This window comes from Diprion similis, chromosome 2, assembly GCF_021155765.1.
Source record: "Diprion similis isolate iyDipSimi1 chromosome 2, iyDipSimi1.1, whole genome shotgun sequence".
Taxonomy (NCBI): Eukaryota; Metazoa; Arthropoda; class Insecta; order Hymenoptera; family Diprionidae; genus Diprion; species Diprion similis.
Genome location: NC_060106.1, coordinates 188,172 through 204,852, shown reverse-complemented (window position 1 = coordinate 204,852; position 16,681 = coordinate 188,172). Strand labels below are relative to the sequence as shown.

General features: G+C 37.1%; 1 protein-coding gene across 1 annotated transcript; it reads right to left on the bottom strand.

Annotated features, from left to right (window-relative positions):
* Window positions 1–377: 377 nt before the first annotated feature.
* On the bottom strand, window positions 378–5,556 carry LOC124413536. The gene is made up of 11 exons (XM_046894200.1): window positions 5,472–5,556; window positions 5,061–5,381; window positions 4,348–4,940; window positions 4,168–4,273; window positions 3,876–4,098; window positions 3,583–3,818; window positions 1,984–2,309; window positions 1,279–1,348; window positions 816–918; window positions 659–726; window positions 378–571 (listed from the first exon to the last, which is right to left on the bottom strand). Exons 1-11 carry the CDS (start codon window positions 5,554–5,556, stop codon window positions 378–380), a joined length of 2,325 nt encoding a protein of 774 aa, XP_046750156.1.
* Window positions 5,557–16,681: the final 11,125 nt, after the last annotated feature.

Sequence of the window (16,681 nt, the reverse complement as noted above, 5' to 3'; positions counted from 1 at the left end):
ACGATAATTGGACAATGGTTCCGTCTTCCGCGAATCCCAAAATTTTAACACCAATCGCTCAACTCTCTCAATAACCCAAAAAAAAAACTATCTTTACAAAATTTTCGCAGCCTTCGCTAGATTCAGCACCAGGACGCAAGTGTCCTGCTCCGTCACACCGAGCCAAGAATTTCAACCGAGGCGTTGTCGTTTCCGAAATTTGACGAATCTTATTGGGTATCCAATTACGCGTCTCTTAAATTCTAGCTTATCGCTAACGTCGGTTTCCGCTGTCACGGCTCGCAGATTGGTCGTTGGACTCTCCGGTGTTCAGTCCTCGTCAGTGGCGTAGAGGCAGCACGATCGTTGGCATGATGGTGTATCGCGAGGAAGGCAGGCTACGGTTCGCTGGCCAACAGCGGGAATCTCGTCCGCCTTGGTTTCCCTCGCGGCAGAGCTCGGCGTTGGCGCTCCCTCCGTAGCCTCGTGTGAGACCCTTCGCTCGCGGTGTATCCTCCGTTGAGGTCTCTCTTTACGGCCGGTTCCACACTCTCGAATTCGTCGTCTATCTCCCTGGTTGGTGTCGCAAATACTCAAAACAAAATTAAACAAAAAGACCCTGTAATACTCTATTCGCTAGCCTGTAAAGGGTCCCCTCTCAGTGTTTCGGATGCGTGACCCTTGTCCTGGCGCTCTTTACGAATTAGATAATCATTCTTGTCGCGAAATCCCTTGTTAGAGTCCCTCCTAAGGTTCGGGGAGCCACTTGTAACGAGCATCAAAAAAAATGCCACGTTACAATGTGTTGGTTTTGACGTTTATGAAGAGACACACACATAACGATGCGCGGTGAGCCTGCGTAGTGTTCACACGATGATTTAGCCGTTATATTGCGAGGTTTTTGGTATTCCCTGAGTTTGTGAATTTTTAAAATATCCACTAAAGTAAAAAATCCACGTGTGCCATTTTCCGGCCTTTAGTACACATTGTTTTTATAATTAATATGCACTTATCCAATAAATTTTACATCACTGATTTCAACGTACATGTGTAATAATGTCTAGAGCGATATAGAACACGACTTCTCTGACAGAGAAAGAGAGAGAGAGAGAGAGAGAGAGAGAGAGAGAGAGAGAGAGAGAGAGAGAGAGAGAGAGAGAGAGAGAGAGAGAGAATGAATGAATGAATATGCTTTATTTAGCTTTAAGCTACTATTGCTCTATCTGAGAGCTTACATTTAGAGTTACATTTTTATCTTACATCTATAACTTACATTTTTATCTTACATCTTTAACTTACATCTATAGTTACGTTCATCTGATTCAATTCTACCTCCCCTTAATATAAACATCTTCTCTTTCACATTCTCCTTTCGTCCATTACATGTTTTCTCAGTAGTCTCTTAAATACCTCTACACTTTTCGCTTCCTTTAATTCTGCTGGTAATTTATTATATAAATCGAAGCCCGTGTACGTTAAACACTTTTGTCCTGCCGTTGTTTTGCAATACATGATTTGTATATTTTCACGCTGTCGTGTATTATATCCGTGCCTACTCCCTACTGTTTTCGTTTCTTCTCTTAGATATTTAGGCATGAGTCCCATTTTCATTTTGTAAACAAATAAACAAACCGTATATTTCATTCTTTCTCTTATATTCATAAAGCATAGCGCATCCAGCATGTCTCTAATTCTCGTGTACCTGTTGCATCGTCAAATTGCACGCATTGCCCTATTTTGTGTTTTCTGCATTATATACAACCAGTACTCACTCATATTTAGCATTAGTGTGTTACAGTATTCGAAATGAGGCGCGATAATGGTTTTGTACACAGTGACTAATGTGGGTAATGATACATACTTATTTAACCTATACATCCAATTTACTTTCTTCGCGACTTTTTTGACAATATACATCGCCAGTTCGTTAAATTTTAGGTTGTTATCGATTATTACACCAAGATATTTTATTTCTTTAACTTCTTCTATTTGTTTGTTTTCTACCTTTATATCACAGTTATTAATTCTATGAGGCTTTCGATAGTCGTGTATTATCATGAATTTAGTTTTGTTTGTGTTTAATCTTAACCCATTTTTGTACAACCACCGACTTATATTTTTTAAATCGTCATTCAATTTTCTTTCTATTTCGCATTCGTCATTACCACTTACATAAATCACAGTATCGTCAGCAAACATTTTACATTTACAATATTCCAATTGATTTACAATGTCATTTATGTACAACACAAAAAGGATTGGACCGAGCACCGAGCCTTGCGGTACACCATGTTTTGTCACCCGTTTTTTTGACATAATGTTGTTATGGGCTGGGTTAGTTGATGACCAAACCACTCCCAAAAATATAACGCTTGGCTCGGACTAGTTCTCCCGGATGGTGAATTATTTGAATTTGATGTCGTTTTCCCTCTTGGTTGAACCGACTTTGATAATAAAATGGTCACTTACCTTTTGCTGGTGACCGTTGATTCGGGCTATGTGGGCGGCTCTGCGTGTTCGGCCGGTGGTGAAATTGGTTAAAGTTACTGATCGCTTAATTTATATTAGGCGTTAAAGGTAATTAATTGTTCAACTCGCGATGTAAGTTTAACACACGATATTTGTTTATTCAATTAAGGTTTAAAGAAAATTCTTATAATGATTTTAATTATAAAAGATGAAAGGTTTTAAATATAAAGTCACGGAATTCCCTTTTAGCGCTTTAGTTTGTTGAGTTAAATAAAATAAAAGACCTTTTGAATTTCTAACAGATTCTCTGGTCTGATTGATCTGCCTAAAACTGAGAGAACAAATTCTGTTAAAGACTGTCTGACAATTATGTAATGACTGCTTGACGAAACGGTAAGAACTGCTGAACTATGTCACGACTCACTGACGACTATCCCACAACTGTCTGACGACTATCCCACAACTGTCTGACGACTATCCCACAACTGTCTGTTCAGAAAAACTGAGAATTGAGAATTGAGAAAAACTACTTCCTGATTGGTTCCCAGCATCTTTGAGAGAGCTGTCCAATAAGGAAGTATTGATAAGATTTTGAATTTCCCATTCGCTATTAACTACCCCCGCCCTTTGGGTACGGTGTAGCATGCAAAACTATCTCAACTAATCCCGCCTCTTCCATGAGTGCGGGTGGGAATTGCCGTGCTTGTTTTGGTACATGATAAAAAATATTCTACTGTATGTTCGGGATGACCCTGTCCAAACAGACACTTCAAAGATGGATATATGGATTTTAATCCGTTGCACGTGCGTGCCAGATTCTGCATACCTGGAAATATCGAGAAGCGATTTCCGGTCATCTGGTTACTCTTAGAGAGTTTGTATATTCTAGTCTGTTTAGATAAGGATTATCCCGTAACATTATTTAATGAGTAAGATTATTATAAGCTGGGGGTGGTTATTTCCCAGAGCCGTAAAAAGTGATAAAGAAAGCCGTATGCATACAATGCATACGGAGACTCAAAAACATGAGATATAAATGAATTTAATCGAAACTGAAATAAAACTAATGAGTAGGGGCAGAGGGCATCGAGGATGTGACAATGTCTCCATATTTAACTTGCTGCGTCCGTGTACTTAAATAGGAATGGAACCATTTTAATACCATTCCTTTGATTCCATATTTTTCCATTTTTATAAGCAACCTCTGTCGATCGACCGTTTCGAATGCTCTCTTAAAATCTAGGAATACTACTCCGACCTTTTCGTTCTTATCTGTACTTTTTTTCCAACCGATTATCACGTTTTGTAATGCAGTTTCACAAGAGAAGCCTTCCCGGAAACCCGACTGTTCATCCCTTAGTATATTGTTCCTTTCAATATAGTCAATAATTTGGTTTTTTACCGCAATTTCTAGAATTTTTTCATACATTGGCAGCATGTTTATGGGCCGGTGCTCTTCCGCCTTTTTACTGCCTGTTACTTTTGGGATCGGCACTACTGTCGATGTTTTCCACGTTTCCGGGAAGACTCCTTCTTGCATTGATTTATTTACAAGCATAAGCATTTTACTCCCTATGCTTCTCCACGCTATCTTTAATATCTCCGTGCTAATCCCCTCTTCTGTTCCATTTTTGTTTTTTAATCCTGTCACTATTTTATCAATTTTTTCTTTTGTAACCTCTGCAAAGTTTTCAAATATTATATCTGTATTTCGCATGCTTATGTTTATATCAGTGTCAATGTCGTATCCACCGTCATCTTGTCCATGATTGAGAATGTCGTCTATACTGTTTAAAAAGAAATCGTTGAATTTATTGGCTATATCCTTTTTGTTTTTGCATATATTTCCATCAAACTGTATTCCTTTGTAATTTTCTTCTTTTTTTTCCCTCCCAGTACTGTTTTCAACGTTTTCCACATTCTTTTCGGGTCTGCTTTAACCGAGTCAATATTTTCTTCGTAGAACTGTCTTTTGCACTGTCTTGTTATTAAAACTACTTTATTACGCATCGTCCTGTATTGTGTCCAATCGTCGATTGATTTACTGCTCGTTGCTCTTTTATATGCTTGGTCTCTTTGTCTACTTGCTTCTCTCACTGCATTTGTGATCCATGGTTTACTTTGCCATCTTTTTGGTAATCTCTTTTTTATAATCGGTGCAAATATGTTCATTGATTCGGTAATCCCTATCACTATATTACTCGCTGTGTCATCTACACTACTATTTACATTACAAGTTTGTTCGATGTTGTTGATTATCCGGTTGTTAAAATCATGTTCTTTAAAATTAGTGTAGTCTCTTCTGTAAAATTCCGTTATCTTTGCTCCATTTTTCTCATTTTCGTGCAGGTCAATTTTTATAATGCTATGGTCAGTAATTTTTGGAGTTGAGAGTATATGAGCATCAATTTTAAAATTTGAAAAAGCCAAGTCAATTAACGTTGCTGATGTTTCGGTAATTCTAGTATATCCCTTAACATATTGTTTAAGTCCTATACAAGTCATGTTTCGTATTAATCTTTTGGAATAGTCATTTTCTTTTTTTAAATCTATATTAAAATCCCCTACTATTAATACATGTCCTTTGTCAATTATTTTCTCGCATTCATCACTTATATCCGTGATAAATGCCCCTGTGCTTTTACTCGGCGAATGGTATACATTACATATTGTAATGTCTTTATATGATCCCATCAATTGAATTGTGCTGATCCAAGTTCGTTGTTCTATGTTTTTTATTGTAATTATTTTGTATTCCAAATTTTCGTCAATATATGTTAAAATCCCGCCGTTCCTTCTATTTTCGGAATCACATCTTATTACCTCAAAATTTAATATTTTTAGTTCAGAAATATCAATCTCCTCCGTTACATGTGTTTCGGTTAGACAAACAATTTTCGGTCTTAGTTCTATTATCAGTTCTTCTATTTCATCTTTATTATGTAAAAAGCCTTGTGCATTTAGGACTAACATAAACGGGTGACTCTGATATATTTTGTTTTTCGTTCGTTGCTATTCTCTACCGTATAATATATTTTTTCTGTTTCTGTTTACCTCTCTTTTGTACGATTCGCAGTTGGGATCCGTTGCCTCGTGGTTGGACGCCATATTATTAAGATTATATTTATCCGCAGCTTTTGTGCAGTTCTCAGAGAGAGAGAGAGAGAGAGAGAGAGAGAGAGAGAGAGAGAGAGAGAGAGAGAGATTGATTGGTTTATTTATGCCTTGGTAAACCCTGAGGCAAATGAACAATATCAGTTTATAATTAGAGAATAAAAATATAGTTTGAATAATTCAATTCTTACGCTACTATGTGCTTATACAGTATGATATTCGGTTTTGTTACTAAATGTAGATACATAATAGTTTCAATTTGACAAAATTTTTGTTATTATAGTTTATATGGTAAGTGATGTTAATATAGATATGAGGTATTTCGCTCGTTTTAAATTTAATTCACAGCTCGCGTTGTGCTCACTTTAATCTACGCTTACGCTGAGAACATGTTTGTTCTGTACGTTATGTCATGATTGGTATTTAAGTTGATTCAGTGTCAGAAGCAAAAAGGGAGGCGAAGAGTCGGCTTTTGAAGATGGGGAGGGATGAAGATGAGACAATTTCAGCCGGGAGTGAGTGCCAAAAATATATAGCAGATAGGTGGAATGAATTTCGATATGTTACTGTGCGATGTTGCGGAATATGAAATAAATTTTGGTTTCCATGTCTGTGTGGGCGTTGTACTAAAGGCTGGTGACGAATGAAGAGTTCAGACAAGTAGGCCGGTGCATCGTTTTGAATGATCTTGTATGTCATAATACCGAGAAAGTAAAGCCGTCTCGATCTTACTGTAAGCCAACCTAGTTGTCTGCGATAAGGTGTTATATGCACATCACGTCTCAGATTGAAAATGAATCTTATTGCGCAGTTAATGAGACGCTGGAGAATTAGATTTTGCTCAGAGAGAGAGAGAGGGAGAGAGAGAGGGAGGGTGGGAGGGAGGGAGGGAGGGAGGGAGGGAGGGAGAGAGAGAGAGAGAGAGAGAGAGAGAGAGAGAGAGAGATTGATTGATTTAAGAGATTTACTAGCTTTCGCTACTTTGATTTTTACATACATTATTTCTACTTTACATCATCTAATCTTACATTAACGCTTGTTCTTATTCTAGTTTTACATAAATTTATATATTGTTGCGCAACTCTCCTTATTTCTACTTTCAATAATCTTTTAAATTCTAATATGTTTCGTGCGGCTTTTGTCTCTTCACTAAGTTTATTGTACATTTCAAATCCTTTGTACGTCAAGCTCTTTTGCCCTTCACTCGTTCTGCTAAATTTTACATTTATATTACCTTTCTGTCTCGTATTGTACTTATGTCTTTCCTCTATTAATTTTATTTGCTCACACAAATACCTTGGCATCATTTTATTTACTGTTTTAAAAACAAATAAACACACATTATATTCCATCCTCTGTCGTACATTCATAAAACCTAGTGCTTCCAGCATATCGTCTATTCTTGTATATCTGTCACATTTTAAAATGGCTCTCATGGCCCTATTTTGAGTTTTTTGTAAAATGTCCATCCAATATTTATTGACATTCAGTAACAATGTATTACAATATTCGAAGTGTGGTGCAACAATACTTTTATATATTATAACTAGTGTATTCGAACTTACATATCTACTTACTCTATACATAAAATTTATTTTCTTCGCAATTTTTTTAACCATATATGCCGCCAAATTATTAAATCTCATATTCTTGTCTAATATTATACCAAGGTACTTCATTTCCGTAACCTCATTCATTTTATCACCTTTTACTCTTATATCACAGCTATTTTGTATATATTTTTTCCTCTCATCCCGTATCATCATGAACTTTGTTTTTGTCGTATTTAGTGTGAGTGCATTTACTTGTAACCACTTCGCTATTCTTTCCAAGTCTTTGTTTAACTTATTTTCTATAATACTGCTATCTTTGTCACTTACGTATATTATTGTATCATCCGCAAAACACTTACACGACGCGAACTTTAATTTCTTTATAATGTCATTTATATATATTACAAATAGTAAAGGGCCAAGGACCGATCCCTGTGGAACCCCATGTCTCGTATTTTTTTTCTCAGATTTACTATGCCCAAATTTTACCTCTTGCTTTCGATTTGTTAGGTAAGATTTTATCCATTTATAAACTTTACCTTTTATGCCATATTTATACAGTTTTTTCATCAATACCTCCTTATTTATTGTTTCAAATGCTCGCTTAAAATCTAAAAATACCACTCCTATAAATTTACTTTCATCCAAAGCTTTCCTCCACTCAATTACCGTATTTTGCAACGCTGTTTCGCAAGAATAATTTTTCCGGAATCCAGACTGGTCATCAATAAGAATATTGTTGCTTTCAATATACTCTATTATTTGATTTTTTGCTGCTACTTCTAATATTTTTTCATAAATTGGTAACATATTTATCGGTCTATGATCTTCTAATTTTATACTTCTCGCTACTTTTGGGATCGGTAAGATTGTTGATGTTTTCCACCTTTCTGGAAAAATTCCTTCTTTTAAAGATTTATTTACCATCGTTAACATTATATCCCCAATACTTTTCCATGCTAGTTTTATAAATTTCGTGCTAATCCCTTCATCTGTTCCTTTCTTATTTTCCAAATTTCGTATTATCAAATCTATTTCCTTTTTAGTTACCTGTTTAAAATTTTCGAACGTTGTTTCTGTCTCTATTTCTATTTCATTATTTTCCCTCGCTTCCGTTTCTTTTACTATATCATCTATACTTTTTAGGAAATACTTGTTAAATTTGTTTGCTATTATTGCATCGTCAGTATATATTTGTCCATTATAACTCACACCTTTTGTATTTTCCTTTTTCTTCTTATTTCCTATTAGTTCTTTTAATGAACTCCACATTCTTTTAGGATTTGTTTTTACCTCGTCAATATTTTGTTCATAAAAATTTCTCTTACTTCTTCTAGATAATGCTACTGCTATATTTCACACTCTTTTAAATTCGTCCCACTTCCATCGTAAATTTGTCCATACTGCGTTTTTGTATGCCAAGTCTTTTTGTTTGTTTGCTTCTCTCACTTCCTTTGTAATCCACGGTTTTTCTTTCCACCGTAACGGTATTATTTTAACTTTTTTTGGTGCTACAATGTCTATCGTTTCAACCATACATTTTATAATACTGTTTGCTAACTCATTTGTGTCACTGTTTCTATCACAGTTATTATTTATCATATTTTGTAAAATAGTTGTTATTCGTTCTTCATTTAAATTCTTAAAATCTCTTGTTTCATATTTTATCATTTTATTCTTCGATGTCTCATTTGTTAAAATGTCTATCTGTATCATCTGATGATCAGTAATTTTGGGTGCCATTAACACTTCCGTTTTTACATAGAAGTTTGAGAATACTAAATCTATTTGAGTTTTAGATATTTCTGTTATTCTTGTATATTTATCTACATATTGTTTCAGCCCTAGGCATCGTAAATTTTGAATAAGACGCTTAGAGTAATGACCTTCCTTGCTCACATCAATATTAAAATCTCCCAACACTATTATGTGTCCTCTATCAACTATTGTTTCACATTCTTCCGTTATTTTCTGTATAAATTCTCCATCACTTTTATTTGGTGAATGGTACACATTACAAATTATTAAGCCTTTATATATTCCCAATAACTGAACAGTACTGATCCAGGTATTTTCTTCAATATTTTTTATTGCAACATTTTTATATTTTATATCTCGTTGAATAAAGGTCATTACTCCACCCGTTCTACTATTTGTCGAATCACATCGTATACACTCATAATTATCTATTTTTAACTCTTCATCATCTATATCCTCTGTTACGTGAGTCTCTGTCACACTCAATATTTTTGGCCTTAAACTTATCACCTGTAGACATCTTCCCCCCCTCTCTTTCCTCCACATTTAATTACTTAGATATAGGAAGACAGGTACGCCGCCTACCGCGAATAGTAGAGTAGCAAGAGGCAGAAGGCAGTGACAAATTGAGTAAAAAAGGGGTGTAAAATCGTGACGAGCCAGAAGGGCAGAACTGTAAATTCCACTAAATAATAAAACTATACAAACAACATTATAAAATAGGACGTGATATCTGAGAGAACCCATTTATTTAACCCCGACCGCCCACCTATAACAGGATTCCTACAGATTTCAGAAGTGGGATGAATCTCAGAAACTTGTCGCGTGAACGGAAATTAGCAATTTTGATAACAACTTTTCCATGTGACTACATCATTTAGAAAGTCGAAAGTGTGTAGCGGAGAAGCATTTGTTTTGTGTGAAGTTGACGGAGTTACGAAAACTCCTTGTGATCGACCTAGAACAGTAAAAATCAGGAAAGCCGGTTCCCTGTGTCCACGAGGCAAAACGTGGCGGAACTTGGGTAGACATCTTGGATAGTTGAGTGAGATAGATAGACCCCGCGAGGTCCCGCGTACCGCGTTGCGTGTGTGTGTGTGTAGTTTTGCCACACTAAATCTTGAACTTTGAACGCAGCCACGATCTCGGAAGAAGCGTCGTTGACGACACGCGCTAAACGACGGTTATCGACGAGTGGGTGCGAACGCGTTCAAAAGAAAACAATAAACACTTCGTGGCGAGAAAAGTGTAGTATTGGATTTGTTTTGAAACGATGACCGACCCGACAACGTTACTGGTCGAGTTTCGGGCCGAACGTACACAATACCAGCGCGTGTTGGACAATATGATGGCTCAATTAACACAAATGACCCAGCTGTTGGGAGATCGCGACAAAGAAATAGTCACCCTGCGGGAGCGAGCCGATCGAGCGGACGCTCAACTAGTTAATACTACAAATAGTGAAGAGCAACAGACAAATTACAGGATCCCGTACACAGAAATTGCTTCTCAGGTACCTCCTTTCGGTAATAAAGAAAATGAGGCTTATGAGCCTAGACATGTGGTTAAAGCGAATTGACGAAATACAAACTCTGTATAACCTCTCTGACGACACCGTGAAAATTCTCGCGACTAATAAATTTACTGACGGCGTACGGAAGTGGTACGAGACATGTGAGAACGCGTGTGGCAAAGACTGGGCTACTATTCGTGAAGAAGTGAAACAGATGTTCGACGAAGACCAAGACCCAGTCCGATTGATGGATAAGATAAAAAACAGACGATGGAGAAAAGGAGAACGACTCGAAGGCTATTATTTGGACAAACTAAATCTGACAAAGAAAGCCAAAATGACTGATGCTGAAATAATTTCGTATATCATTAGGGGAATTGACAATTTCACGATACGAACGCAGCTTGTCGCCGCCCGACATGTCACACCTACATCCCTTTTTAAAGATTTAAGACTTTTATCGATTGAGATGTCCAATTGGGATAAACCAAAGGATCCGAAAGATGGACGAGATTTTAGAGATATTAGAATCGACGCTAAGAAGAAGACATTGCTGAGATGTGAGATTTGTAAAAAGGAGAACCACACAAGCGACCGATGCCATTGGAGACAAAGCAAGGACAACAGACGTGGACCGCCAACATGTTTTAAATGTGGACAAGAAGGACACATCTCAAGATTATGCACCAACCCATCAACAGTCTCAACTTCAGAAAGAACAGGAATGATGCATATTCGAACTGCGGACTATCCAAGGGACACCTCGAGGTATTATAAAACCATTAAAGTTCAAGGAGGCATGTTGTCTGCCTTGATCGACACAGGTAGTACCCTAAATTTGATTAAAGAGCACTGTATACCAAAAGTCATAATACATAATACGAATAGTCAGTTAAGGACACTAAGAGGATTCGGGAATGCCCAGACCTCTAGCTCGCAAGTTTTAGAATATGAAGGCCTTGTTGATGGCAAGATGTACAAAATTCCAGCTGCAGTAGTACCCAACAACTCCTGCAACGTCGATTTGGTCCTTGGTCAAGCCTTCCTGGATTCTGTCGACTGGACGGTAAAAGGAGGCGAGATCACATTTCAACAACGGGACAACCAATGGGAGGACGCCGCCGCAATGGTCATGAATATTGAGGTGGAAGCTACCGAACCAGACGCACCAAAAATCAATTTTGGATCACAGGTAACCCCGACTCAAAAAATGAAGGTACGAGAAGAAATCAGCGGATGCTTAAGTAAATATAACCCTAATGAAGTACGCGAGCTCCCTGTGGCTTTAAGAATAGACGTCAAAAATGATAGACCCGTAAGATGCACTCCGCGAAGATTGTCACATCACGAGAGAGATGCAGTAGAAAAAATCTTGGAAAATTACCTGACCGAAGGCATAATTAGGCCTAGTAATTCTGAATACTCAAGCCCGATAGTATTAGTAAAGAAAAAAACAGGAGAATACAGATTATGCATCGATTATAGAGAACTTAATAAATTGACAGTCAAGGATAGCTTCCCTCTCCCACACATAGATGACTTGATTAGTAACTTGAGTGGAGCTTCCTATTTTACAACCATTGACTTAAGAAATGGATTCTTCCATATTCCAATCGAAGAAAAATCTATCAAATACACCTCATTCGTAGTACCAGGAGGACAATATGAATTTTTAAAGATGCCTTTCGGGTTAACCAATGCTCCCTCTATCTTCCAGAGATGCATCAACCGGATTTTTGAAGATCTAATTAGGACCAGGAAAGTGCAGATTTATATGGATGATCTGCTCATCGCTACAGAGACGTTGGAAGAAAACTTGGAATACATCAAACTAGTCACGGATAGAATGAAGGAGTATGGACTTCGAGCAAGGATAGATAAATGTTCTTTTGCCAAGGAAGATCTAGAGTATCTCGGATACCGAATCACCAAAGATAAAATAAAACCTGGATCAATTAAGACGCAAGCGGTTCGCCAATATCCAATACCAACAACACGGAAGCAATTACGAGGATTCCTGGGTCTCACAGGTTATTTCCGGAGATTCGTACAGGGCTACTCACTTATAGCAAGACCACTCACCGACTTATTAAAACAAGAGGCAAAGTTTGAAATTTCTAAGGTACACATCGAAGCCATCGAGAAACTGAAAAGAATATTGACGAGTGAACCAGTTCTGAAGATCTACGACCCGGACAAAGAGACAGAAATCCACACTGACGCGAGTAGTCATGGTTATGGGGCAATCCTATTTCAGAAACAAGAAGATGGAGTATTTCACCCAGTATATTACTTCAGTGCTAAGACGACAAGTGAGGAGAAGAATTACCATAGCTTTGAACTTGAGACACTCGCAGTAGTAAAAGCACTAGAGAGATTCCGTATTTATGTTTTGGGAAAACCGTTCGTGTTGGTTACTGATTGCGAAGCCATGAGACAGACCCTAAAAAAGAAGATTATGAATAAGAAAATTGCACGTTGGAGCGTGACATTCCAGGATTATACTTTTACAACCCGACATAAGAAGGCTGAGAAAATGACACACGTCGACGGACTGAGCAGATGTTATGACGTAAACTCCGTACTTATCGAAGACGACGGATACGATGGGCTGCTGCTACTTCAAGACGTAGACCCTGAAATTATGGACATCAAGAAAAAGATCACTGAAGGAAAAGAAAAAGTACAAGACTACGAGATCATTAATGGAAAGTTATTCAGAATTGTGAAGCAGGAATACTTGTTTGCGGTACCAAAAGGGTTACGACACGATCTAGTAATGAAAATGCACAAAAGGGTTGCACACCAAGGAGCTGACAAAACTACCGCAGAGATACGGAGGAAATATTACTTCCGTAATATGAAAAAATATGTCAAGAAATGTTTGACAAACTGCATAAAATGCCTCGAATTTAACCAACAATCGAATTTGAAAAGAGGTTTCTTACACACTATTGAAAAGGGTACAACGCCATGGAAGACTATACACATAGATCATGTTGGACCATTAATTAAGACGACGGCCGGACACAGACACATTTTTGAAATGGTGGACGGATTTACGAAGTTCACAATCTTCCAAGCTGTAAAAACCACTAATACAGCTGAGGCAATCAAGGCACTTAACATTGTTTTTAATATTTTTGGAATACCCAAACGTATCATTTCAGATCGCGGCTCAGCATTCACGAGTCACGAATTTGAGGAGTTTTGCATCGACCGAGGGATTCAGCACGTGAGAATCGCCGTTCAAACACCAAGAGCTAATGGACAAATAGAGCGCTATAACCGGACGATTGTTCCAGCAATATGTAAGTTAGCAAAAGCCCCTAATAAATGGCACGAGGTTCTAGGTGCAGTCCAGCTGGCGCTTAATAACTCGGTACAGCGTACTATTCGACGTAGTCCAGCCGAAGTAATGTTCGGGTACAAACTACGCCAGGGGGCCCTCGATATTGTAGCTGACGTTTTAGAGGAGGAGATCGAGTTAGAACGCTTCGACTCTCAACGTAGAGAAGCAAGACAGCAAACAATAGATAACATCGCCATTGGACAAGATCAACAAAAAAAAGAGTATGATCGTAATAGAAAACCATATGTTGGGTTTCGCGAAGGCGATTATGTTATGGTACGCCAACTGAATCCAGTGGAAGAAGGTAGTACAAAGGTGGCCCGAAAATATCTTGGACCATATCTAGTGAAACGTAAACTCGATTTAGATCGCTATTTAATAACTGACATTCCAGGTTACCAAATTAAACAAAGACCGTACGAATCAATCCTGCCACCAGAACGACTGAAAAGATGGATTCTTGTCCAGCCTGAGTTACCGGATGACAAATGTGGGGATTCCAGTGAGGAAACCGAGGATGAGGCCGAGGGCGAGACGCCCCCAGAATCAGGAGAGGCCGAACTGTAGACATCTTCCCCCCCTCTCTTTCCCCCACATTTAATTACTTAGATATAGGAAGACAGGTACGCCGCCTACCGCGAATAGTAGAGTAGCAAGAGGCAGAAGGCAGTGACAAATTGAGTAAAAAAGGGGTGTAAAATCGTGACGAGCCAGAAGGGCAGAACTGTAAATTCCACTAAATAATAAAACTATACAAACAACATTATAAAATAGGACGTGATATCTGAGAGAACCCATTTATTTAACCCCGACCGCCCACCTATAACAGGATTCCTACATACCATACTTTCAATTTGATCCTTGTTATTTATAAATCCTTGTGAGTTTAAAAGTAATATTAAAGAACTTTTATTGTAGCCTATATTATTTTTTGGTTGCTATTCTTCACCATATTCGATGTTTCTTTTATTTCTGTTTAACATTCTTTGGTATGACTCACAGTTTATATTAGTCGCTTCATGATCCATTTCAATCCCATCTAACTGAAATTTAGTTACCATTCTACAACAGTTTGCGCAGTTCTCTTTTTCCGACGTACAATCTTGAACTTGAAGAGAGAGAGAATGAATGAATGAATGAACGATCTTTATTTAGCTATTAGCTATTTGCGCATTTACGCTACATTATTACTCCTTATACTTCTATCCTTAACATTATTTTATTATCTAACTAACTAACTAACTAACTAACTAAAATATACCATTCTCCCTCACATTCTTTATAACATTTCACTATATTTATTTCACATTCTTCCGCGTTTTACATATTCGGCAAGTTTACGTTTCAGCTCTTGTGTTGTCTTTGCCTCTTTCATATTTTTTGGGAGCTCATTGTACAATTTCAATCCGTCATACATTACACTTTTTTGTCCTATCAATCTTTTCGTGAAATTAATATTTAAATTTTCGGCTTGCCTTGTTCGCATCCCTCCCCTGTCCCCCACGTATCTTAATGTTCTCTGTTCTTTCTCCTTTCGCTTTTCCTCCAATATCATTTTATGCACGAATACTAAAATATTAAACTCCATCCGTTCTTTTATATTTAAAAAACATAGTGCTTGTAGCATATCTTTGATTCTCGTTTCTTTGTTACATCGTAATATCACTCTCATCGCTCGATTTTGTTGTTTTTGTATAGTCTCCATATTCGTTTTCGTCATACTTATCATTAGGGTACTGCAGTACTCGAAGTGCGGTGCTATTATTGACTTATAAACTATACATCTTGTCATTGGAGATAAAAATTTTCCTAACCTATTTAAAAAACTTATTTGTTTCCCGTTTTTTTTATTATAAAATCTGTTTGTGCATTAAAATTTAGTCGTGAGTCAATCATAACTCCTAAATATTTTATTTCCGACACTTTCTCTAACTCCTCTCCGTCTCTCGTTTTGATTGTCACGTTATCACCCCTTGTCTGTCTAGGTCCTCTTATTATCATAAATTTCGTTTTTTTCGCGTTCATTTTTAATTTATTTTTGCATAGCCAGGTTTCTATTCTTTTCAGCTGTTCGTTCAATTTAGTTTCTATATCTTCAGATCCTATTCCCTTCGTATAAATTATCATGTCATCCGCAAATAAAGTTATATCACAGTCATTCGAGAGTTCGTTCACTATGTCATTAATGTATAATATAAATAAAATGGGTCCTAGGACTGATCCCTGTGGCACGCCGTATTTCGTTGTCATTTCTTTTGATGTTGCGTCATTTATTAAAACTACTTGGGTCCTATTTGTCAAATATGATGCAAACCATTCATGCGCCACATTCTGGATTCCGTATCTGTGTAATTTTTGTAGTAGTAGGTCCCTGTCAATAGTTTCGAAAGCTCTTTTTAAGTCAATGAAGATGGCTCCAATTATTTGTCCTTTACTTATAGCTATTTTCCATTGCGTTAATGTCGTCTGAATTGCATCCTCACAAGATTTTCCCTCCCTAAAGCCATATTGTTTCTCCGTTAGTAAATCATTTTTTTCTAAGTGTTCGACTAGTTGCGCTTTAACAGTTATTTCTAGGACTTTTTGAAATTGCGGTAACATATTTATTGGTCTGAATTCTTCTGCTTTTTTAGTTTTTCCAACCTTTGGTATTGGTTTTATCTCCGATTTCTTCCATTTATTTGGGAATTTCCCATGGTAAAATGATTTATTCATTATACCCATAATCTCTTTTCCTATAGCTTTATATGCCGCTCTCAATACACTTGTAGAAATACCATCTACTGTACCTTTTTTATTTGGTAATTTTGCTAATATTTCCTGCATTTTATTCTCGTCAACTTGTTTAAATTTTATCAATTTTTTGTCCGTGTACATATTTACATATCTGTCCACCTTGACGTCCCTGTCTATACTGTTTATTATTTCTTTTATACTATCTAT

Excerpts from the sequence above, each read along its gene's own strand:
- LOC124413536 (XM_046894200.1), bottom strand. The coding sequence starts at position 5,556 with ATGGCGTCCAACCACGAGGCAACGGATCCCAACTGCGAATCGTACAAA. Across the intron at positions 2,310-3,582 it reads ATGGTTCCATTCCTATTTAA|CCCATAACAACATTATGTCA; the intron begins GTACACGGACGC and ends CAACTAACCCAG. Across the intron at positions 919-1,278 it reads AGATGAACGTAACTATAGAT|TGGATATTTTAAAAATTCAC; the intron begins GTAAGTTAAAGA and ends TTTTTACTTTAG.